The sequence below is a fragment of the Antechinus flavipes genome, chromosome 1 (genome assembly GCF_016432865.1).
Source record: "Antechinus flavipes isolate AdamAnt ecotype Samford, QLD, Australia chromosome 1, AdamAnt_v2, whole genome shotgun sequence".
Classification (NCBI taxonomy): Eukaryota; Metazoa; Chordata; class Mammalia; order Dasyuromorphia; family Dasyuridae; genus Antechinus; species Antechinus flavipes.
Window position 1 is genome coordinate 639,674,592 of NC_067398.1, and position 25,545 is coordinate 639,700,136.

At 34.2% G+C, this 25,545-nt stretch overlaps 1 protein-coding gene across 1 annotated transcript in view; it reads right to left on the bottom strand.

Annotated features, from left to right (window-relative positions):
• AGO2 (argonaute RISC catalytic component 2) overlaps nt 1-25,545 on the bottom strand; it is a 157,913-nt gene that overhangs the window by 45,364 nt on the left and 87,004 nt on the right. The window contains exons 3-7 of the mRNA XM_051971155.1: nt 25,144-25,264; nt 9,858-10,039; nt 4,386-4,522; nt 3,167-3,301; nt 1,657-1,744 (exon numbers count right to left, since the gene is read on the bottom strand). Of these exons, the coding sequence (XP_051827115.1) occupies nt 1,657-1,744; nt 3,167-3,301; nt 4,386-4,522; nt 9,858-10,039; nt 25,144-25,264 (663 nt within the window). The remainder of the gene's footprint in view (nt 1-1,656; nt 1,745-3,166; nt 3,302-4,385; nt 4,523-9,857; nt 10,040-25,143; nt 25,265-25,545) is intronic.

Genomic DNA, 25,545 nt, shown 5'->3' on the forward strand with positions numbered 1-25,545 from the left:
AATATTCAAGAATCAAGTTTTTGAATCATACTGACAGAACACAGGTCTTATGAGGTAGGAAAAAATCGTACACATACACATAATGATGCAGGGCAACTGGAACTATATAAGGAAGCCACATTGGAAATATCATTAATCTTTCCAATAGGAAATACTTTGTAGTCTTATAAATCATTTATTTTTATCATATATTTTTATACAGGACCTCTGAATACAGTAACAAGAAATAATTTAAATAACTAAAATGGTTCCTTATGAAAAGAGATCTAACATGATTAGGGGGAAAAAAAACTCATGACCCCAACATGTGAATTCGTAATAGCAGACAATTTAAGTGCAGCATTTCCCAGGATGCTTCACTTTCCAGGCAAAAGAAAAATTGCCACTTAATATACAAAAGGTTTCCCACTGCTATGGTGTGACTGTGTCCTATTCAGGAGTATGACTAAGAAGCAAGAAAGGAGGCAGGTTATAATGTGGTTGCAACAAAGTTATGCTGCTGTTACTTCTTAGAGTAACAGTTATTGCGAGTAAAAATTACTTTTTTTTTTTTTTTAAACAATTCACACATTGCACCCCCACTCCTAGGAATTTCTTAGCATTTGACTCTTGGATGGAAAGGGAAAATAATAAATGATGAAAGGAATGCAAGGAGTATAGCCATCTCCTTATAGGAAAGGTACACAATGCAGGGCATGATGCAAAGAATACTGGCTCTGAAATCAGAGGTGGTTGATGTGCTACAAATTACGGTAGTATGTGATCTTTTGTGACTCCATTTGGGTGTCCCTTTAACAAAAATACTGAAGTGATTTGTCACTTCCTTCTCCAACTCATTTTATAAATGAGGAAATTGAGGCAAACAGGGTTAAGGGCTTCCCTGGGGTTACCAAGCTAGTAAGTGCCTGAGATCGATTTGAAATCAGGAAGATGAGTCTTCCTGACTCTGGGATAGGATTTATTCTACTTAGCTCAGGCCAACAGGGAGATAAATACCAGTTTAATGTATGGAAGAAATTCTTAACTGAAGCTTTTGAACAATGGACTGGACAGTCTCAAAATGAAGGCAAATTCTTCCCAGTATTAAAGATATTTAATCAGAAGAAAGAATAAATCCTATCATGAATATTGTAGAGTGGTTGAAATTTTGCATTGGTAAGAATTAGAAAAGCCTTTGGTCATTTCCTCAATGCAATAATGGTTATAGGTAAAATTCACAAGATAAACATATACAACTCAAAACAATATTTGGTTTTTAATAGCAACAACAATGTTATTAAAGGGTTCTAATAATTGTTTCTTTTCATTCGTCCAATGAAGAAAATTTCCCAAATCTATAAAATTCACAAATAGGAGATAAATATATATGTAAATTCCTTATATATAAATATATACATTATGTCTACTATTTGGGGATGAATTTCTTAAGGTTTAGGAAATTTTTTTTTTACATGTATGTGTATGTACACATATACCCAGATATTTGGTATTTCACTAACCTCTCATTGATTTATTATGCAAAACTTGGCATCTATGATGAATATAGGCATGATAAAAATACAGAAGTTTTATTGCAGAAGCCCTTGTAAACCCATGAAATAATAATCTACATTAAAAAAAAAAAAGATCTACATAGGTAAAAGGAAGAAGTCTTACGTTTGGTGACTTGCTGGTCGTCTGGTGACATTACACACACGGTATTTTCTCTTCATTTGCCCACAGTGTGTTATCTCAACCTTTAGACCTAATAAAATAGAAATTCCATACTTCTAGGACCCATCAAAACTCTTCCTAGTTTACAAAGTAAATTTATATATCTTTCTGTGCTGCCATAGTTATGGTCTTTCCACCAATAGAGAAAACAACCATTCCTCTTTTTAACTGAGGAAACTGTTACTGTGGTGGAAATATTGTAACAAGAACAGGAATATATACACCATCTATCACCGTTATTGTTCAGTCATTTTTCAATAGTATCTAACCCCATTTGGGGTTTTCTTGAAAAAGATACTACAATGGATTACTATTTCTTTCTCCAGTTCATTTTATGATGAGGAAACTTGAGGTCACAGGGTTAAGTGACTTACACAAGGTCCCACAACTAGCAGGTGTCTGAGAATTGATTTGAACTCAGGAAAATGAAATTTTCCCAACTTCAGGACAGATAGTCTGTCCAGCATGCCACTTAGCAGTTCTACAGTGGCATGCCACTGTATCTCTACTCAAAATTTTTTCAGCATGATAGGAATATACTGAAGACTATGCTCCAGAAACACAAACCCACTCAAAACTTACAATCACCTTTAAACCACAATGGAAATTGGAATAGAAATTCAGTTCTGATGGCATTAGAAACAAATAAAAACATTTTCATGAATTGAATAAGTTGCTTTTCCACTGTGAAAAATAGGGCAAATTCTTAACAATGGGCTGAAATTGGGTAATGTCAATTTACTGTCCAGTCTTAACATACTATATACTATAACTTAACTTTACCTTTGTCTTATACCCATTGCCCAACAGATGACTAATAAAAATAAAAATTCAAAGAAAAACTTATTTCAAAGATTTTGGGGGTAAAGAGGAGGTGGAGAGTCTGCTTACATTACCTGATCTATAATTGCAGTACTGATGTCTTATGTTCTTTTATCGTGTAGATATAAAAAACAAATTTCTAAAATCACAAGAATGCCATAATTTTATATTTAAAAAGTTACCAGAAAGGGACCTGGTTCTGAAATGGTAACCTATTAATTTACATAGGAACATGACACCACCGCCCCTTACCCCTGGATGACTGGGTTCTAAGTAATTGTCAAAAAAAAAAAATTAGAAATCCTTTATATGCAAAGACTTGATTATTTAGAAAATAACTGAGTATATAACTCTCATACCCTGTGAAATGCGTTTCATTTAATCTTCAGAAGAACATAATTAATTCCTACTGCCACCCCCAATTCCCCATAAAAACATATAAATGAATAATAGCTCACAAAAAGTGGTGATAAGCAGAGCCTGTCAAGTTTGGCAGAATCAGAACATTTTAACCTTAACAGAATGAAGAGTATGCCTGATATTCTAATTTAGTAGAATAAGACCAAAATCCCAGCAAAAGAAACAAGTGACATTTCTCAGAAGCATATACTTTTCATATATGAAACCTTACCTTTGATTTCTTTGGTAAACTTTACCCTTTGGGAATCTGTCAGAGGTTTCTGTTGCTCTTCAATACTTTTGAAATCCAAAACTTCACAAACAAACTCAATTACTGGCTGTGCCTTGTAAAAGGCTGTTGCTGAAACTATATAGAAAAAGAAATGTGAAAGACATGGCCTAAGTTGCAGTGTTAACTGGCCATTTATAAAAATCTAATTATTTATTGAAGGTAATAGTTGTACCATTATCTAAAGAGTGGATTGGTCTAGACCAAGGAATTGTAACATTTTTTAATGTCATAAGTTCTTTGGTATTTTAGTGATTTCTAAAGGTCCTTTCTCATAATGAAGTTTTTTTTTTAAATAATAATAGAAATAAATGATAAATTTCAGTTAGTGAAAATAAAAATGTAACATTTTTAAATTTAAGTTCCTAGATCCCCTGAAATCTATAGGTTCTGTGAAAAGCAGAATGCCTGGTCTAGAAGATCTCCAAAATTCTCTTTAGACTCTTAACATTTTATAATAATGACATGACTGTATATTCAGAGTGTTGTTGTTGTTTATGGTAACACATAACTAATGTGAAAAGAGAAGGTTGTTTACTCTCCACCTAAATTGTAATAAGCTCCTTATACTTTAGAGCAGTAATCTTTTATTGATTTCTGTACTCTCACAATGCACTAGATGTATTAGGCACTATAGAAATATTTGCCCAATTGAGTCATGAGGAGGACAATCAATTTGTAAGTCACACTAATAATCCTGGCTTTAATATATTATAGAGATCAAACTTATAATCAGTCTATAATCTTGATCTCATTTATGACAATGATGCTAATACTAATGATGTTATAGCATTCATATGGCACTTTAAGATTTCCAACTTATTGTATATAATGGGATCTCATATCTTCATAACCTTGAGAGGTAGGTGTTATCTTTATCCTTCTTTTATAGATGAGGAAACTGTGACAATTAAATGACTTTCCCAGGGTCAAAAGCTAGTGAAAGTCTGAACTCATCTTTATAAATTCAAGTCCAGTGCTGTTATGCATTGCTCCACTTATTATAACATATAATTTAGGCCAGAAGGGAACCTAGACTAGAGGACCAGGACTAGAAATTATGTGACCCAGTTCTAACTATGATGCTCTTTGCACCCACAATGCCATATACTTTTAGCTCTTTAGGAATAAACACTCAATGAGAACAGAAAAAAATTCTTACCATCAATGTTCAACATCATTTTCCAAAGTGAGGGTCGAACTGATTGATGGAATCCAAACCAAACTTCCCTTCCTCCACCAAGAGGGTTTGAGCATCCCTCTGATGCAGTAAAAAATGATCGCCCTACGGGTGTATACCTGGAATCAAGAATTAGTCACTATTTAGTTCAATTACTTTTCAAATGAGATGAGTCAATTTTAGAACATACAGGGAAAGTATACATTTACTGAAAATGTTCTAAGAAGCCAGCCTGCAGGGTTTTATTTTAAACATTGATAAGATATAATATAATCTCCCACCTCAAGAAAGTTCTTATGGTACATGAAAAGATAATACAGTATAGTGCTATAATTATTTTCTTTTAACATACCAGGAATAAGAAGCTCTGCTAATCTTTTGTACCAAATTGTGACTTACCAAGTTATAGAATCAGAAGGATTCAAAGTAGCCTGCAAAAATAACAAAAGACATATGCCATGCAAGAAGAACAGATCTGGTATCAGAAAAATGAGGTTCAAAGGCATGATATTCTAATAAGTAGTTATCTGACCAAGGGAGTTTTAACTTTATTTCTCTAACCCCTATGTCTACCCAACAAAGCAATTTTGATGGAGTGGAAAGTTATGAACAGGAACACTGAGATACTTGACATCATGAAGACCCCAACAATCTGTTTTAACTTTCCAAGTGTTTGGGTAAAGCTGACAAACAACAAGCTATTATCAGCATTCATCTCAATGGAATTCACATTGGCTTAAGGAGCAGTCAGTGACCAAGAAACTATGAATTTAGACTAAGAAATGGACAAACTCTCACTAGTGGCCATACTAACTATAAAGAAAGGGTTGTGAGGAAGTGGATAAAAATGAGATAAATGATGATTGGATAAAAGTGAGAAGTGGATAAAAATGGTAGATTTAACACATTCTTCAAGAAACCAATTGAAACTACAACCTGCACAGATACTACAGGAGAGGATCATTAAGAATCATTAAGAATCTCCACGTAGGAAGAGCTAAAAGGACTTAACCTTCACAACTCCATTGTGATACAGGAATCCAATATCAGGCATATGTGGTCATCTAACTTTTCCTTGAGGTCCTCCAAGAGGTAGTAACTCCTTCCATTTCTGGAAAGCTTTAATTGGCCTTTGTTTTATTAAGCTAAAATCAGTCTCTCTGAAACTACCACCCCTTCAACCTAAATCTGCACTCTAGAATTAAGCAGATCAAGCCTAATCCTTCCACATAGCACTCCCCGCTCTGGTACCTAAAGTCCATGCACACATGTACATTTGGATATTTTCTTGTATTATTTTCTAGTTGCTTCATATGCAGAATTAGTCACGAGCAATTTAAATGTAGTATACTTTAAGGAATCTCTGACTGACAAAGCAGAATTTAATAGTCAATAGCATATATTTGTATATTGTTTTAGGATTTGCAAAACACTTCACATATTGTCTCATTTGATTATCACAACAACTGTATGAAATAAGTCTTCTTATTATTATTTCTACTTTAATGAGGAGGTACATAGGGCTCAGAGTTAGTGACTTACCTAGGCTCACAAAGCTAGTAAGTGAGAAGGGATTTAAATGCAGGTCTTTGTTTCCAAATCTTATAATTTTATCCACTAAGGCATACTATATCTTCAAGCACTTATTTTTATTGCTATAATATTTTTACAATCATAGGCAGGATGTATAAAATCCTAGAGAGTAAGACACTCACCACTTGATGGGAATAGAGTAGTAAATACCTCTTCATTTGTTAAGAAATATTGTAGATGAAACTAGCTAGAAGATACTAGTAAATATTTAACAATCAGATCTCAAAGGTCAAGAATTTAAAAAGAATTAATAAGGAATAAAGCAAATGAAAGTAGCCTCGCTGTACCAGAACTAAAACATTATAAAGTAGCAGTCATCAAAATCATTTAGTACTGGCTAAGAAACAGACTAATTGATCAGTGGAATAGGTTAGGTTCATAGAATAAAATAGTCAATGAATATAACAATCTAGTATTTGACAAACCACATGGCCCCATCTTTTGGGATGAGAATTCACTATTTGACAAAAACTGCTGGGAAAATTGGAAACTTATATGGCAAAAACTAGGCATAGACCCACACCTAACACTGTATACCAAGATAAGGTTGAAATGGGTTCATGATCTAAATATAAAGAATGATAGTATAAACAAATTAAAAGAACATAAGATGGTTTACCTCTCAGATTTGTGGAGAATGGAATTTGTGACCAAAGAACTAGAGATCATAGATTATTTTGATTATATTAGATTAAAAAGGGTTTGTACAAACAAAACGGATGCAGACAAGATTAGAAGGGAAGCAATAAATTGGGAAAACATTTTTATATCCAAAGGATCTGATAAAGGCTCATTTCTAAAATATATAGAGAATTGACTCAAATTTATAAGAATTCAAGCCATTTTCCAATTCATAAATGGTCAAAGGATATAAACAGAAAATTTTCAGATAAAGAAATTAAAACCATTTCTAGTCACATGAAAAGGTGCTCTATATCACTATCGATCAGAGAAATTCAAATTAAGACAAATCTGAGGTACCATTACATACCTCTCAGATTGGCTAAGATGACAGAAAAGATAATGATAAATTTTGGAGGAGATGCAGGAAATGGATGCGGTGGAACTGTGAATGCATCCAACCATTCTGGAGAGAGCATAGGAACTATGCTCAAAAATTTATCAAACTATGGATACCCTTTAATCTAATAGTGTTTCTACTGGTTTTATATCCAAAAGAGATCTTAAAGGAAGGAAAGGGATCCACATGTGCAAAAATGTTTGTGACAGCCCTTTTTGTAGTGGCAAGAAACTGGAAAATAAGTGGATACCCATCAATTGGAGAATAGCTGAATAAATTATGGTATATTAATGCTATGGAATATTACTGCTCTGTAAGAAATAACCAACAGGATAATTTCAGAGAGGGTTGGAGAGACCTACATGAACTGATGCAAAGTGAAATGAGCAGAACCAGGAGATCATTATACATGGCAACAAAAAGACTATATGACAATCAATTCTGACAGACATGGCTCTCTTCAACATTGAGACAATTCAAACTAGTTCCACTTGAGCAGTGATGAAGAGAATCATCAAGACCCAGAGAGAGAACCATGGGAACAGAGTGTGTAACAAAACAGCATTCTTACTATCTCTGTTGTTATTTGCTTGCATTTTTTTCCCTCAGTTTTTCTTTTTCTTCCTTCTTGATCTGATTTTTCTTGCACAACAAGATAACTGTATGAATTTGTATACACATATTGGATCTAACATGTATTTCAACATATTTAACATGTATTGGACTACCTGCCAGATAGGGGAGAGGGTTGGGGGAAAAAGGGGAAAATTTGCAACAAAAGGTTATGCAAGAGTCAATGTTGGAAAAATTACCTATGCATATGCTTTGTAAATAAAAAAACTAATAAATTTTTTTTTAAAAATCAGCTCTCAAAAAAATTACAACACACTTTTAAGTTTAATCTGCATTATTATCATTTTCTCATCACTTTCTTACATCTAGAAACCAATAAAAAAATGAATCAATAAAACTCTGATTTGAACCATTTATGGATTCCAAAGTATAAACAACTGTCTTTTCTGAGCCAGTTCCAACTAGCTCCAGCATACCCTGCCTAGATCATTGAATGATTAAATAGTGAAAAGTGCTGGATATCAGAGATCAACTCAAAGCCAAGAATGGATCCCCTCTTAAATCTCCCTTTATTTAAAGACCTCCCATCATTGAGCAATTCACTGGGACAGCTCACTCTACCTTAGCACACTTGTACTGCATACAAGTCTCTAATACTTAGATCCCACGCTATTAAGCATTTGTGAAAATATGTTAAAAGACAATAGAGAAGGAGAAAAGGGGAAGGATGAATTAGAGTACAAATTCAATTAAGGAAGAAAAGAAGTAAGATTTATGGAAAAAAGGGATCTTAGTCTCTTATGTTGTTCATCTCCCTTTTTTGATCAATAAAGAAAATGAGGAACTAAGGTATTATGTATTGTGTCCATCACAAAGATATTAAGTAACAAATTTGGGAAATAGGCCAAGAATTTCTGACTCCCAAATTCAGTTTTTTTTGCTACTTTGCTACTCTACTGATCTTAAAAAAACCAAAACTAAAACCAAAAATCAAAACCCAAACAAAAACAAATAACCCAAACGAATAAGGATATGCACATGTAACTCCAGATTTTTATTATCTTTTGGAGAATGAGTACAGCATAGACTTTGAATAAGGAAGACCTGTTTGAATTCTTTCTGTGATACTCTTCTAACCTCTGTGTCTTCATCAGTAAAATGGGGATAATATCTGTAGTGCTTATCCCAGTGAATTGCCAATGAAATCATGAAAAGTGCTGTGAAAGTGTTTAAAAGTGCAATGAAGCCCCAAAGAGTGGGATATATGATTAGAATTCATATTAATGGAAATATGTCATGTAACTTTGATCACTTTGTTCACTGCTTCATTGTTTGCACTAATCAGGACCGGGCTGCATTTGAACTTAAATCCTTTAATTTATCATTTTGGGGGGTAGAAAAGTTTTATGTAAAGCAGTCTTGCATTTTAAGATTATGTCAGGCCTTCATGACAGTATCCAGTCCTATGTCTGGTGACAGTCACTTTTATATAAAATTTTTTTACAGCATAAGAAAAGCTCAAAGCTTTTCATATCAGCTTTGACCTTAGACGCATCATACTTGTCAGAATCATGGTTACCCTTCCTGAAGCAAAGACACCAAGACCATCTGCCAATAATCTATTAAACCAAAAGAAGAGTAGAAGATAGAGGGGAAAAATCAGAAAAAACCACCATCCTTTATATATGCAGAAGTGTCAGATTGTTTATCATCTTGAGCCACATTCAAGGCTATCTACTGTCAATTATTTGCATTTCAGTATTGGCTATATGCATGCACATGCACACGCAAAAGGAGAGTTTTTACAATGATAATTATTTTTCCATATTTGTAGATAACCTATCATTAGGGGGATACTTTTAAGATATCAATATATGTTTATGATTGATTGCTTGCAAACACTTTTAGGAGGTAGATCATAACTTTACTTGGCCTTTAAAGATAAGAGATGTTTGTATGAAAGATTAATCCCTGCATTACTAAAAAAAGTACCTTTTTGAATATTCAAAGAGGTATAAGAATTTTTAATTCATTCTCCTCTCCTGTGGAGAAGACAAGAATTTTCACATGGTAGAACTCTCTGATTTTAGTTGTTGGAATGAATTAAAGTATCCTGACTAGTTAGATTAGATAAATGAAAATTTGATGTAATTTATAATTCTATTCAGTCTTTTTTTAAATTCTTGGGCAATAATGTAGTTTGGAGATGAATTTCTTCAGATGCTGAAAAACTAGTTAATATACAAAGTCACACTAAGTCTTCTTACCTCATGGATGGTAAATGTCTCATCACTACATCCAATGCCTGAATGGTTTCAAAAGGGACACTAGGCAGGCGACCGGAGAGCGCATCATGCAAAGCTTGTAGACTCACACATGACATCCATTTTATGGCCACCTTAAATATCCGGTCTTTTCCTTCTCCAGGCAATGTGACCTCCAACTCCACCTGCAACAATAATAAAAACAAACAAGATGATTCTTTCCATTTCAAAATAGGAGTGGTAGTTGCAGATGTATTAAAAAAAAGCATTCTAGGTCTGAATCCAGAATTAAGGTAATTGAGTTCATCTGAATAAATCTTTCCCAAGTGATCATGGCAGGTCTTCTTGACACTGTACTGAGCTTTTGGAATGCAGTTAAAAAAAAATGACCAGGGTTCTTAACAAATCTGTAACCTAAGTGGGAAGACAGCCCATACACAAATCACCTGAAGATAATGATCATATACCCAAATGGACATCTAAACAGCATTTATAATGCTAGAAGACACTACTTTCTTCTGAAACTTTAAGGGGAGAAAGTAAAACTAACATCCTTTCCACCTCTAAATCCTAAGGAAGGGAGAGATAAATGTGACTTACACATACCAGGAAAGGTCAACAAGCATTTATTAAGTGTCTACTAAGTGTCAGGCACTATGCTTAGAGAAGTTTAATAATCACAATAGCACAATCATCTGTCACCAAGATATAAAATACAGAGCACATATATGCTATCTGAGTGAGCCAGAACTAGCTTAAAATGTGATAGGGAAATATTTAACAAAAATTCAAAAGTACAGTAAAAAACAGATAGTATTAACTTGAAGTTTTCTAAGTTAATATGAACTTGAAAATGCTTATCTATAGTGCTTTACAATTCACAAAATACTTTATGCACCTAATCTCATTCTCATTTGCAGTTATATAGCTAATATTTATATACAATTCTGAGGTTTGCAAAATTATATATTATATGTATAGATATGTAGATAGATATATAAAATCTCATTTGGTCCTCAAAGAAGCTATAAACTATACTTATTTAAAGATTAAGAAATTGAGGCTAAGAGCTAAGTGACTCAGACATTTGGGAATTATCTGAAGAAGGATTTGAACTCAAGTCATGACAATTCCAATGCTTAATTCACTGCTATCCACTGTGAATTGCTATCTTAATCCAATCAACAGACTGAGGTTAAGATAATTATGTACAACACATTTCTAGAATTTACAAGATCTACTTAACCAGTGTCCGGATTACAAATCCATTTCTCTTTCTTCCATATCCTATTGCCTTAGATACAGGGTAGATAAGGTTCAGATAAGCAGAGAAAGCAATTGAGGAAATTCCAAGCCCAAGGTAATATATTTTTAACAAAATGTAGAAGGGAACTGTCAGAATGTGACAAGGAAATTTGAGCCCTAGTAGCCATGGAATTATCTGAGACTTGTAAGGAGATTGTTAAACAGAATTCATGGATAGTATTTCCCTTAAAGGGATTTCTGAATCCCTTCAAAAGTATGCTGATGAATAAAAAGGCAAAAAAGAAAAAAGAAAAAGCAAGCAAACAACAACAAAAAAGGTGAAAATAGTATTATGTTATAATCCACATTCAGTCCCCACAGTCCTCCCTCTGGATGCAGATGGCTCTCTCTAGCACAAGTCTCTTGGAATTGGCCTGAATCACCTCATAGTTGGAAAGAGCCTCATCCATCAGAGGCTCTTTCTTGTTGTTGCTATTTAACATTCATTTTTTTTTAAATTTATTTCCAAATTTTTTCTCTCCCTCCATCACCTCCTCCTCCCCGAGACAGTAAGCCATTTAATATAGGTTATACAGGTTCAATCAGGCAGAATATATTACCATATTAGTCATGTTGTAAAATAAAACACAGACCCAAAGGTAAAAGTAAATAAAAATCCACAAGAAAAAGTTCTCTGGAGATAATTAGCATTTTTCATCATGAGTCTTTTGAAACTGTATTGGACCACTGCATTACTAAGATTAGCTAAGTTATTCACAGTTAATCACTATGTAGTACTGCTGTAACTGTATAAATAAAATGTTCTCCTCATCCTACTTCACTTTGAATTGATTCACATCCTTTAAGATTTTTCTGAAATCATCCTGCTCATCTTTTCTCATAGCATAGTAATGTTCCATTACAACCATATACTACAACTTGTTCATAGTCATCCCAAATGGGCATCCCCTCAATTTTCGATTAACTGCCATTACAAAAAGATCTGCTATAAATATTTTTATACAAATAGGTCCTTTCCTCCTTTGCTTTCTTTTCCCTTCCTCCCTGCCTTCTTTCTTTCTTTCTTTTATCTCTTTGGGATACAGACCTAGTAGTAGAATTGCTAGATTTCTGCTTCTCTTTAAAGGTGTACTAAGGGGAAGCTTTTGAAAAATACACTGACTCATTTTTTATTTAAACTTTTCCAGGAACAACTGGCACACTCTTTATCTAAATAGTGCTGTTTTAAGCCCTCTGGAACATGAAAATGCAGGGCAGAATTAATTCTGTGGTTGATTTTTAATTAATTTATGATTTCCTGTTTGGGAAGATTTTAGAAAACTCAAATCTGCAAATGAAATGTAACAACCAACAGGAAGTTTTTCCCTGCTTTTGATATTTGAAGCAATCTTCCTTTTGCTAGGATACATATCCAAAAGAAAATAAATCCCAAATATCTTAGATTTAAAAGGAAATAAATACCTTCATTCAAATTGTGTTCTATGATCCCTATCCAGTCTAATATCTGTTGTATGGACACTGATTGAAAAAGTAACTCAGTAAATCTAACTTATGAACCTCACATAGGAAAGATTCAAGGATAATAATTTCAAGAATTAATGTGGTACCATGGAATGAGCGTTGAATTTATAGTCAAGAGTACCTTGATTCAAAACTCAGCTTTGCTACTTATTAGTTGTAGGACCTTGAAACAAATAACTCATGAGCCTTGGTTTCCTCATATATAAAAGAGTAGATTGCATAACCTTAGAAGTTCCATTTCTAAATCTATGATTATAAGAATTAATTTAGTTTAGGAGAGAAAAAAATGAAATATAATTAAAGTCACAAGTGAATCCTGCTTATCTTAAACTATTTCCAAATGAGAGAAGACATTAATGAAATTCTTTTGCTTAATGATTCAAAGTCCTTCATAATTTGTCTTCAACTTAACCTACCTATGCAACTTTCATTTACCTAATATTCTCCAATATGGAGTGCACACATTGCAGAATGGAAAAGAAATCAATGAAGGAGCAGGAAGAAAATAATACAAGTATAACTATTGTATCTAAAAATCATAAATTAAAATATATAAATATTTACTATGCCAATTGACAATGAAACTCTCACTCATAGTATATTGTAATGTAACTTATGATATACAAAGTATCGTGGGAAAAAAAAGTGAGTTTCTATACCAACAGAGAAGGGACGATAGCTCTCTCATTCAATTATCTTTTTGCATATTATGATAATATTGTAGCTCACATTTGAAGAATTTAGTAGATTATGAGTTGCATTATATAATTTTAACTAAAATAACTCTTATAAGAGGACAAGAGGCCTAAAAACATTCTAGCTAAGAAACCACAAATTAAAAATATTATTAATAATACAGGCACAGGTGAATAACAAGAAACTGGCAGAGCTGACAATTGAGCTACCTATTTTAGCATGAGCTCTTTGGCAGCCTTATAAAAAAAAATGAAGTTCTAATCAGATAATAAGTCAACAAAAAACTCACAATTATCAAGGTTATTTAAAATATGGATTTAGAGCCAGGATTGTTAACAATGAACCTTACGCTGAGAATATTGGGTCTTGACACATTAGCTAATGATAATGTGGTAGAAAGACATTAAGAAACTGGGCTTTTGTTATCATAAATGAAGTGACATATAAAGCCTATATATAATTTAATACTGACAAATCTGAGAGGTAGGTGCTATTATTATTCTCATTTTACAGATGAGGAAAATGATTTGCCCAGGGTCACATAGATATCAAGGACTTGATATATAACATCTCATAAACTTTATAATTTTCTAATCCATGTAAAAAAAAATTGAGTTAAATTAAGATAAAAAAAAAACCACCCCAAATGCTCTTGCTATTAGCTTTGCAAAAGCAAAATTTTCTAAGTCTGTGTATATTGTAAAATATATGAAGCTAAAAACTGTAAATTTTTATTATGTAATATTAGTACAATAGAGTATATAATAGATTGAGAATGAATTTTCAAAAATATTTAATAAAATTAGTCACACTATGGTCAGAAGAGATCTTGAAGCTTCTTGCCTGTATGCTATTTTTATGTGTTTTTTTTTTTCTCCTCTGGTTATGTTTGTTTAATTCCTTACCCAGCTCAAATGTCACACGTATATGAATCAACTGATATATGTTCTTGAAAAGCAACATGTTACAATGGGGAAAGTAGAATATTTGGAGACAAGAAAGCTGAGTTCAAATCCCAGCTCTGCCACATACTATTCATATGGAATTTGGATAAGAGAAATACCTGAATTAAATGTGATGGTACTAATGACAATAATAGCTACTAGCATTTATTTAATATTTTAAGGCTTGTAAAGAACTTAAAATATATATTCTCATTTAATCCTCATAAATGTCCTTTAAGGTAGGTGCTGTTATTATCCTCACTGCTTTATGATGAAGAAACTGAAGCTGAAAGATGTGAAATGATTTGCCCAAAGTCAGTATCTGAAGTAGGATAGTAACTCAGATTCCTTTTGACTTAGGTTTTGAAAATCTAGGGTACCATCTAGCTACCCAAATGAAATGAAAGGCAGCATGGTAAAAAACAAAAGCATTACATTTAGAATCAGAAGAATTAGTTGCAAATTTTGACTTTGCCACTGGTTGTCTGTGTGATCTTAGCCAAATCACTTAATCCTTCTAGATGTCAAAATAAAAGGGTTAGACTAGGTAGCTTCCATAGCTCTAGATTTAAGATCTTTTGCCAATTTAGAGTTATTGACTTTAAGTTGCAGACTTTGAATGAAACAGTTTTATCAAATTTCATTCCATATAACAAAAACACCTGGTAATGTTTATAAGATTATTTGAATAACTATAAAAATTGCACTGTACTTAAAAAAAATAAATTATTCATAAAATGTTTTTCTTTGAAGTAAAAGGCGCCTTTGTTTTCTTTTCCTTGGGAAATATTTTTATTTTATGTACCCATACAAGCACACAATTACTTCTGATTATATAAAAACAAAATTTGATATGAAATTGTCTCCTCTTAATACCTATTTCTTTCTTTAAAAGTATATAATTCTGCAAGTTACTTTCAAAATTTTCCTATTTCTCTTTCCTTTCCAACTTCCCCTCTGTTCTCTTTGATGTATTTTAGACTTTGTTTTCAGAAACCAGAGAGAAGGTTCAGGTCAGTGATAGGATAATGAACCACAGATAACTTTTTCTAGGAATCTAGTAATGAAAACAAAGAGTATTGTTGTTCAGTCATTTCAGCTGTGTCAGCCTCTTATAAGACCATTTGCAGTTTTCTTGGCAAAGATAATAGAAATTTGCAATTTTGTAAATGCAGAATTGAGGCAAGCAGGATTAAATGACTTGCCCAGGATCACCCAGCATGTAAGTATCTGAGCCAGATTGGATCTCAGGAAGAGGACTCCTGACTCGAGATCTGGCACTTTCTATTGCACTTAAAAAGGAAGAACAATCCAAGACTATGTAGGGCATGATAAGATCCTTTTTTTTAAGGATAAGGGACCTGGAAATAATCATAGACAGCAGGGAAATAGTCAATGCACAGAGTTATTCTGGAACGGATTAAGAAATTGACCAGGATGAAATGTCCTTGCTAGAATGAAAAATTACCTGGGATTCACCAATAGCAATGACATCTTTCCAGGAATACAGAAACAATCCATTCAACTTTACCTAAATATATAAACAGCGTGCTGGAATTGCAGTCAGAAAGATAACTGAATCGATATCTTCTAACTCTTAATATCTATGTGGACCTAGGCAAGTCAAGTTTCCTTCTCTGCAAAATAGAACCTACCTCACAGAACTGTGAATATTAAATGAGATAACATGTATAAGGCTTTGCAGAATGTAGAAAGTGCAATATAAATACTAGTTATTATTATTATTATGAGTATAAAGATAAGGAAGACGATATAAGGTAATATTTGGAGAAACTAATGTTTTGTCCCTGAGTACCAAAGAATAATTAAGTATTGAGTCTTCTCCAATGGAAACAACCTGAAATAAATAGAGGCTGACTTATACACAGACAAAAATCTGGTCTCGGACAGAGGAAAGCATTTTCTTTTAAGTCTGTCTGGGCTTCATTTCCCTCATTTGCTAAATGAGAAGGTTGAATTAGAAGATCTCTAAGGTCTCTTCCAGCTTTGTTTAAGTCAAGTCAGCAAATATTGAGGTCTCAGGGGAGATTAGAATCTCTCTGATGTGAGGGTTAAGGCCTTTTCAGGGCTACTTTCCATTTACGGGGTTTCCAATTCTCATCTATGGCTCCAAGAAGCCATAGCATGCACAGTAGCCACAGCCCAGTAAACTGTTTCAGCAGATGAGTTAAACCAGATTAAGGGAAACTGACGGGTCTGAAACCCATCAGTGAGTTGGGGTGGTGATGAAGAGATGTCTACCCCAAGCATGTGGAGATTTCTCCCAAGCAAGTGAAAATAATTTGTTTCACAGGTCATGAAAGCGGAAGAAGCACTCTGAAATGTTTAGCGCTTGGTTAAACAGTGAAGATTCCAAGGTTATCTACTGCATTGCAAGCCATTACCAGTTGCCTTGACTTCCTATTGCCATTGGACTTCAAAGACTGCAGGAAAAAGAGTAAGGCTGATGATGTCATGCAACTTTGCCTCATTTAAATCCAATTTATGTTTGAGTCATTCATCATTCATACTATTTACCACTTGTACCCATTTCAAAATCTTGTCACAAAACAGCAGCTATGAATGCATTGGGAACTGTTATCACAAATCCTTCCAACAGACAGCCTAAGTCTAAGGTCAGGTCACTGGACTGAAGCAGCAGTGGATATAAATGCCTTTTTTAAAGACTGCACTGCTCACCTTACACTGATGCAAAGAAGGGGCTAGAAAAATGAACCCTAAAAATTGTCTCCTTCATCCAATCCAGGTCTGCTTAATATATCAGTCAATGGGAATACCATCCTATGTTGAAAGAAACATACACACACACACACACACACACACATACAAAAACTTTTGCAAAATAAGTTCAAATCATCATTGGTACACGGAATGTGCTCACACTTATGAACAACAAGGAATTCAGTAGACCTGAAAGATAAACAGCTCTTGTTGAGAGAACTCAGCAGCTACTATATCCAAATAACAGCCTTGAATGAAACAAGGGTGGCAAATGAAGGCCAACATATCATAACTGGAGCTGGATACACATTTTTCCAGCAATGGCTTCAGTGTTGGGAAGCACTATGAAGCTAATGTAGATTTTGCAAACAAAATTAATTTAGTCAACAAGCTTGTAGAAGGAGGAATAACATGTCCCCAAATCAATGAATGACAAGTTCATGATGTGATTGTCACTTGCAGGAAAATGAAACACCACCATTATCAAAGTATATGTATCCATCGTAACAAATCCTGATAAGGTTAAAGAATTTTATGTAGAAAAAAGAAGGGTCTGAACACCCTTATCTTAATTGTGCCAAAAGAGGACAAGCTCTTAATTCTGGGTGACTTTAATGCTTCAGTAGGCTCAGACTACCAGACATGTCAGGCAGTCCTTGAGAGGAAAAAATAGCAACTTACTGCTGAAGACTTGTGCATCTCATGATCTTCTCACTACCACACTATCTTCTATTTACTTAAACACAATAAAACAATGTGGATGTCCTTCACAAAAAAAATTAGCATTTACAAGTCTATATTATTTTAAGAAGAAACTGACAGGATGGGAAAATGACAAAGTAATGTGTAGTACAGAATGTGTTGGACCAAGCATAGACTTATCCTCTCCAAGCTAAACATTTACATTCAAGAAAAACAGGGGCCTCAAGACAAAATGACCACTAGAAGATCTAATGTCAGATCAGAGTGAGGCTTGTGAACATTTTCTTGCTAACTTGGAGGGAAAACTGAACAAACACACAGTTGGTAACAGGGGAGCTTAAAAGAACTAGGCAGCCCTCAGAAATTTGGTGCACAGTGTCACATTTACTCATCTGAACCAGAACACTTACAAACAGTAAGATTGGTTTGATGAAAATGATGGAGAAATTCAGAAGCTGATAAACAAAAAACAGAACTCCATAGAGTTTACCAGAAGCTTAGTTTGAACATTTAAATCCATCAAAAAATAAAGGACAAGTAAAGTCAGAGAGATGCTGAATTCTTGACTCAGTGATAATGTAGGTGAAATTCAGTTTTACCTCGATAATATCAATTTAAAGTGCTTTTATGATGCCCTAAGACTATCTACGGGACAAAGATCTATGTTTCATCTCCATTACTCCATGCTGATAGAGCCACATTGATTACTGATAAGGACAGAATCCTGGAGAGAGAGACTGAACACTCATACTGTTTTCAACTGACAGTCACCAATCAATGCTGAAGCCAATGAACATATACCACAGGTTAAAGTCAATTGCTCTACAGTCAAACTTCCTAAGGAAGAATTTTTGCATATTATTGGACTTCTCTTGTGTGGCAAAGTGCTTGCTATTGATTCTATTCTAGCTGGGAGTTATAAGGCAACGGATTCCTTGCTCATACAAAAGTTGACTGAAGTCTTCCAGGTTAAATGACAAGAGAAGGCTTTCCCCAGAATTTCAAGGAAGCTTCCATTATCTCATCTCTATAAAGAAAAGGGAAATAGGTTCTCCTGTGATAATCACAGGAGGAATCTCTCTCTTAGTCACTCTGGCAAGAGTAATCCTTATTAGACTGATCTTTTACCTGGAAGATGTTCATCTACCTGATTGTCAGTATGACTCAGAAAGATCTGAAAAGCAATTCATATCATGTTTACTGCCCAACAACTCCAGGAGAAAGGCCAGGAGCAGAACAGACATCTGCACAAAACCTTCCCTGGCCTTTGATAATGTCAATCATGAGAGTTTGTGGGAGATCATGGTAAAATTTGATTGTCCAGAGAAGTACATCTGTATTGCATGCCAGTTCCATGATGACATGTTTGCATGGGTTTTAGATAATTGATGATGCTCTCTCACTTTCCCAGTCACTGATGGATGAAGCAGGATTGTATGTGCTTGCTCACACTTTGTTTTTTTTTAAAGTGTGATGGTTTCATCAATATTGTTAGATGCTTTCAATGAGGATGAAAATGGCATAAAGGTTAGCTACCCCACTAATATTACATTATTTAACTTGAAAAGATTACATGCCAAGACTAAAGTGGAGGGAGAGCTGATAGATGATTTTTTTTTTTGTTTCCAGATGATTGTATACATGATTGTGTACTCAATGAAGCCTCTGAGACTGAGATGCAAATGAAAATAGATAATTTCTCTGCTTCTCATGACCTTATTCATTGTGCTAATTGTAATAAAATGCTAATTTTAATCTCGTATCAACAGCAAGAAAACAAGGTTCTCCACCAGCTACCACCACATCATCCATAGGTGGTACCATTAGTTACAGCAAGTGGAGAAATTTTGAATACCATGGATTAAGTTCACTTACCTTGTCAGTATGCTTTTCAGGGATGTATATGTACATGATGAGGTTGACACATACATTGCCAGAGCTAGCTCAATGTTTGGGAGGCTTCAAAGGAAAGTGTGGAAAGAAAAGATATCAGACTGCCTATGAAACTGAAGGTCCACAGAGTTATTGTGCTAACCTCTTTGTTCTATGTTTGTGAAACCCAGACAATATACTAGCATCATTCCAGGAAACTAAATTGCTTCCATTTGAATTGTTTGGGAAGATTCTGAAAATCACCTGACAAGCTAAGATATCAGACACTGAGATCCTTTCTTGAGCTGAATTTCCAAGCCTTCAAACTCTATTGCAGAGAATATAACATCAATGGGCTGATCACGCTGCTCAATTGCCAAATACATGTTTGCCTCTAAGACTATTTTAATGGAGAACTTACACAAGGCAAGAGCTCACATGGAGGTCAGAAGAAATAGTACAAGGACACTGTCAAGATCTTTCTGAAGACCTTTAGTACTGACACTAGCACAGGATTGCCCAATACACTGTGCCAGCCTCATAGAAGGTGCTATGCTCTAGAAGTAAAGCAGAATTGCAGTAGCTCAAAAGAAATGTGAGATGTACAAATTTAGAGCCATCTCCATTTTGAAAGTTCACATGGACTATTTGTGCCCAATCTGTGATAGACAGAGCTTTTCAAGTTTGTATTAGTCTAAGTCATAGCTAGACACACTGTATCTGGATCCTAATATAATTGTTTTGGTCCTTTTTGATCACTTTGTGCCAAAACACAGGGAACTTTGTTAAGCAGTGGGGATACAAAGAAAGATTTTTTAAAAAACAGCCCCTTCAATTTAATAGGGAGATAACATACAAAAAAAAATCTATATAATGAAAATGGAAAGCAATATAAAAAAAAGTCCTCAGAAGCAGGGACACTGGGAAATAGCTTTTTAGCTGAGTCTTAAAGGAAGAAAGGGAAGGAGGAAGATTTCAAGCAAGGAAGATAGCTCTTTAAAATTTCCAGAACTGGGAGATGAGGGGAAAAAATGGTAAGAAAACCAGTGTCTCTGGACAGCAAAGTACATAGAAGGGAATTAGTAATAAGAAGACTGGAAAGGTAGCAAGGAGACAGATTATGAATGACTTCAAAAGCCAAAGGAGCCAAAGGAGTTGATTGAATGGGGAAGGGGTTGACATGGTTAGACCTATGTTTTGAGAAGTTCAACTCTGAGAAGTTTGAGAAAAACTTTTGAGAAGTTTGGTTCAAATAATTAGTTTGACAATTGAGTGGAATAGACCAGTAGGGAAAGACCTGAGACTTTGGTCTTTCCTGGATCTAATACCTGGTCTTCCTAGATGAACCAGAAGACTACTGTCATAATGTCAATACGGAGAGGGAGAGAACATAATAATGATAATTATGACTAGGATTTGTATAATCTTTAAAGTTCACAATACATTTAACAAATATCACCTCATTTAATACAACAACCCGGTAATATTATCACTATTATTATCCCCATTTTACAGATGAAGAAACTTCAAGAAGGGTGGGAGAGTAAATAACTTGCCCTGAGCCTCACAGCTAATATATGTCTGAGGTATAGGCAAACTTGGGTCTTCTTGATTTTAAGTCCAGAATCTATCTACTGTGACAACTAGCTGCCATGAGAGATGTTACAAAGTCAGAAATATTAGGAAATGACAAAAGTATATATTGTGAGGTGATGAAAGTAAGAAGGCGAGACCAATTATACCTAGGTTGCAAGTGTGGATAAATGATGGTGGTATTCTCTCTCTCTCTCTCTCTCTCTCTCTCTCTCTCTCTCTCTCTCTCTCTCTCTTTTTAAATTTATTTATTTTTTTTATTCTTTAAATAAATTTTTTATTGACAGAACCCATGGCAGGGTAATTTTTTACAACATTATCCCTTGCACTCACTTCTGTTCCAATTTTTCCCCTCCTTCCTTCCACCCCATTCCCTAGATGGCAAGCAGTCCTTTACATGTTAAATAGGTTACAGTATATCCTAGATACAATATATGTATGTAGAACCAAACAGTTTTCTTGTTGCACAGGAAGAATTGGATTCAGAGGGTATAAATAACCCGGGAAGAAAAACAAAAATGCAATCAGTTTATATTCATTTCCTAGTGTTCTTTCTTTGGATGTAGCTGCTTCTGTATGATGGTGGTATTCTCAATGGGAATAAGAAAATTAGGAAGAGGGGAAAAGAATAAGTTAATTCATGCCATATCGTTCTATGAATTTCTAGTCTTATTAAAAATTCTAAGTCTTATTTTAAAATATAGATTCAACAATGGCAACAAATAGGATGTAGCTCTGGGATTGAAAAATGTAGGAAAAGAACAGAGAAAATGGCCTAACTGCCCTCTCTTCTGAAAACCATTCACCCTTTTCTATGTGTCATGGGCCCATTGGATCATCTGATTAAATCTATGAACCTATGAACATCCCATAATAAAGATTTTTTTTAATTGCATGTTGAATTTGTATATGCATATATCTTATACAAAACATAAAAAAAGGGGGCAGCTGGATGGCCCTGAAGTCAGAAAGGCCTTAGTTCAAATCTGACCTCAGACACTTAACACTTCCTAGCTGTGTGACCCTAGGCAAGTCACTTAACCCCAATTGCCTCAGCCAAAAAACAAAAACAAAACCAAAACAAAACATATAAGAATATAAAAGAAACCACTTATACTAAAATGTAGAGGCACCTAAGTCCTCAAAACTCCCTCTTCAAATCTAATTCAGCATCCCTTCAGGGTAAACCTCATGTTGCAAGCTTCAGCTCTAAGGTGGCTAGGAATTAAAACTTCTGATCTTTAAAATAGGGTCATCTTAAGAGTGATATACATCTGAGAGCGAACATCATAAGTACTGCTCAAAGACATAAAGATGATACCCTGGAACATACATACTTTTACATTAAGTATTAGAAGCAATCAAATATTATTTTCTTGTAAATTTGTAAATTCCTTAAATAGCCCGAAATAAAAGGCCCTTTATAAGAGGTGATATAAACTCCTTTAAATTTGTTGCTAAGCAAGGACAGGACAGACTGATTTGGCAGAAATGTACTCATGGAGTAAAGGAGCAGGCAGACACAAACACAGACTCAGACTGAATCACTTAACTGATTTGAAACCTGTATCAGTAAACACACTAAAGCTGCAGAAGGCAGAATGATTCATGGTAGAGAATTTTTAACAGTTTGATTTCCTCTAAGTTGGGAAATACTATGTAATGCTTACATAGTTTTGAGAGACTAGCCTATATCTATTGCAATCAGATCTTTGACAAGCTTTTAATTAATAAAGAAGCCTATTTTATTATTTGTTCAAATCCAATTGTTTACATCACACCAACTAAAAAGAAACAACAACTATAATCCACACAGGCCCTTGGTGAGTCTCTCTGTGGGTTATAAGTAAAGGCTGATAAGATGCTCCCACAACTGCTGTCAATTAGTTCAACCAGAGTTATGTCAGGGAAACAGAGAGAAGCAAAGAGTTGAGCAGACAAAACTTAGTAGGGGAGGAAATTGGAATGGGCTGGATATTCTCTTGGGGGAGGCTCTTCTTGTTTCCTTCTGACACTCTAGCAGGATGATGCTATGATCAAGGCATCTTAAAAATTTTCCCAACATATCAGGAGAAACTCTGATCCAAGAAATTTTATGGAACTGAGTGCCGTATTGTAAATGAAAGGAGTACTATATATTTGTTTGTAAATCAGTACTATGAAACAGAAAAAATTTCTTTTTGTGTAGCATAAATATTCATTAGGAATTTTAACTAATTATGCTAACATATTTTCTTCAAACGAAATCTTCAATCCTACCATCTAAACTCATATAACCTAGTTGAGAAAAGTCAATCTAGGATATATTTGGCTTGATTTCTATGCATATGAATCATTTTATCTCTCCTATACTGAGCTCACCACGTCCATTCTTCACTGTAAAAAAAGCAAATATCATTCCCATTTCTGTAGCCATTTAAAGATTAGAAAATATTCATCTCAAGAGGTGATGGAATTAAATACAACAAGAGTGATACTGAACAGTTATAGAGATTAGCACTTAAGAATGTTACTTGGAATTAATTAGAAGTCAAATACATTATTACTACTCTCACCAATATACCAATTCTATGGTTCCCAGTTGTCCTGGGCTCCAGTAACTACCTCTGTAGATGCTGGAAACCAATTATAGTCCCCAGCCTCAAAACTCTCTAAACTGTCTCTCCCCTCCCAAAAGAATATTAACAAGTATCTTACATTTAAATTGTTCTTTATAATGAAGTATTTCCCATATAGCCTGGAAATATATTATGGGTCACTTGGTTCTTCCTCTGGAATTTTTATCTATCCCTTCAAGATAGTACAAGGACTATAAAGATGTACTATTCATCCCTACCAAACTATAAATAACAACTCATATTTTACATAGCAGTGGACTGTGAGTTTCCTAAAAGTAGGACTCTTTTTGCCTTTTTTTGGTATCCTAGCATTTACCACAGTGCTTGGTGCATAGTAGGTGCTGAATAAATGCTTGTTGATTTTATAGAAGTTTACAAATTTTAAAAGCTTCTCTCATGATAACATGATGAGGTAGAGTCAATCAGAGCCAGTCAACTAACATTTTTTTAAACACTTGCCAGTGCCAGGCATTGTATTGAACATTAATGATGCAAAGAAAAGAATAAGTCGATCCCTGTCCTCAAATAGTTTATAATCAATCTGATAGGAGAAGACAACACTTAACAAAAAGCTGAAAATGGAGAGGGAGAGGATAACTGGACTGGTATAAGGTATGAAGAACTCCTAGAAAATGATTTACGAAGGTGAAAATTAAGAAGTTTAGGGGAGAACAGCTGATTGAAAAATCATTATTAGGTGGCTGCTCTTTTCAAATGGGGAGATCTGGGAGGAGCTCCTAGATGTCATCCTAAACCATACTTTCATCTTCTCTCTACCTATAAACTCACATCAATGCATCACATCACATCACAATCAATCACAATCTCAATGCAATTCAACTGAGCTCATTGGCTGATAATTAAGAACAACATATGAAAACCTCTGCAAATAAGATCAAGCCTCTACCTTAAAGAAGCTAACTCTAATATAAAAGAGACTCTTTTTAGAATGTTCTAGTATGGACACTTACAGCTGAAACATCTCTTGTGTTTAATGGAGAATGGGATAAGGAACAATACATAACATAATATAAATTTATGAGATCATCAAGAATGGAGGAATTTTTGTGAAAATTTATCAACATCATTAGCAAAGCACATGGAGCTAAAAGTCATACCATTCTACTGAGAATATTAACAATTAATCTACTACTTCAAAATATATTTTCATTTCATGATCTCCTTACAGACAAGGAAGTCTTTTGCCTCTTTTTGCATTCCCAGTGCTTAGTACAGTGCCAGCATAGAGTAGAAACTTAATAAATGCCTGTTGATTGATTGATTTCATAATGTCATCTAATAATTTATCTAAAACTCACTTTTAAGAAAACTTACTTTATCCCTCCCAATGGGAAGAGGCATTGCTGTATAGAGGTTTTTTCTTCCATCAAATACTGGTTTACGATCCCCAAAGATCTGTGTTTTAAAGTGCTGGACCATATGCTCCACTATTTCTCTGAAACAAAAAGAAAATTTAGGTAAAATGTCAATAAGAATATGAGCATCATGTACCTCAATTCCAATAGCGAAATAAAATGAGTTTCTTCTTGTAGGTACAATTTTAAACTATTTAAATTTTTTTTAATCCAACAACTTTGTTAAATTCAGCCATACTGTTTTAACACCAGTCAGTCAATAAATATTTAGTCAGCACCAGTCATGTGCCAAGTTAAGCACTGTGGATACTTAGAAAGGCAGATACATGACTCCTACTTTCAAAAACCTCACAGTTTAGTG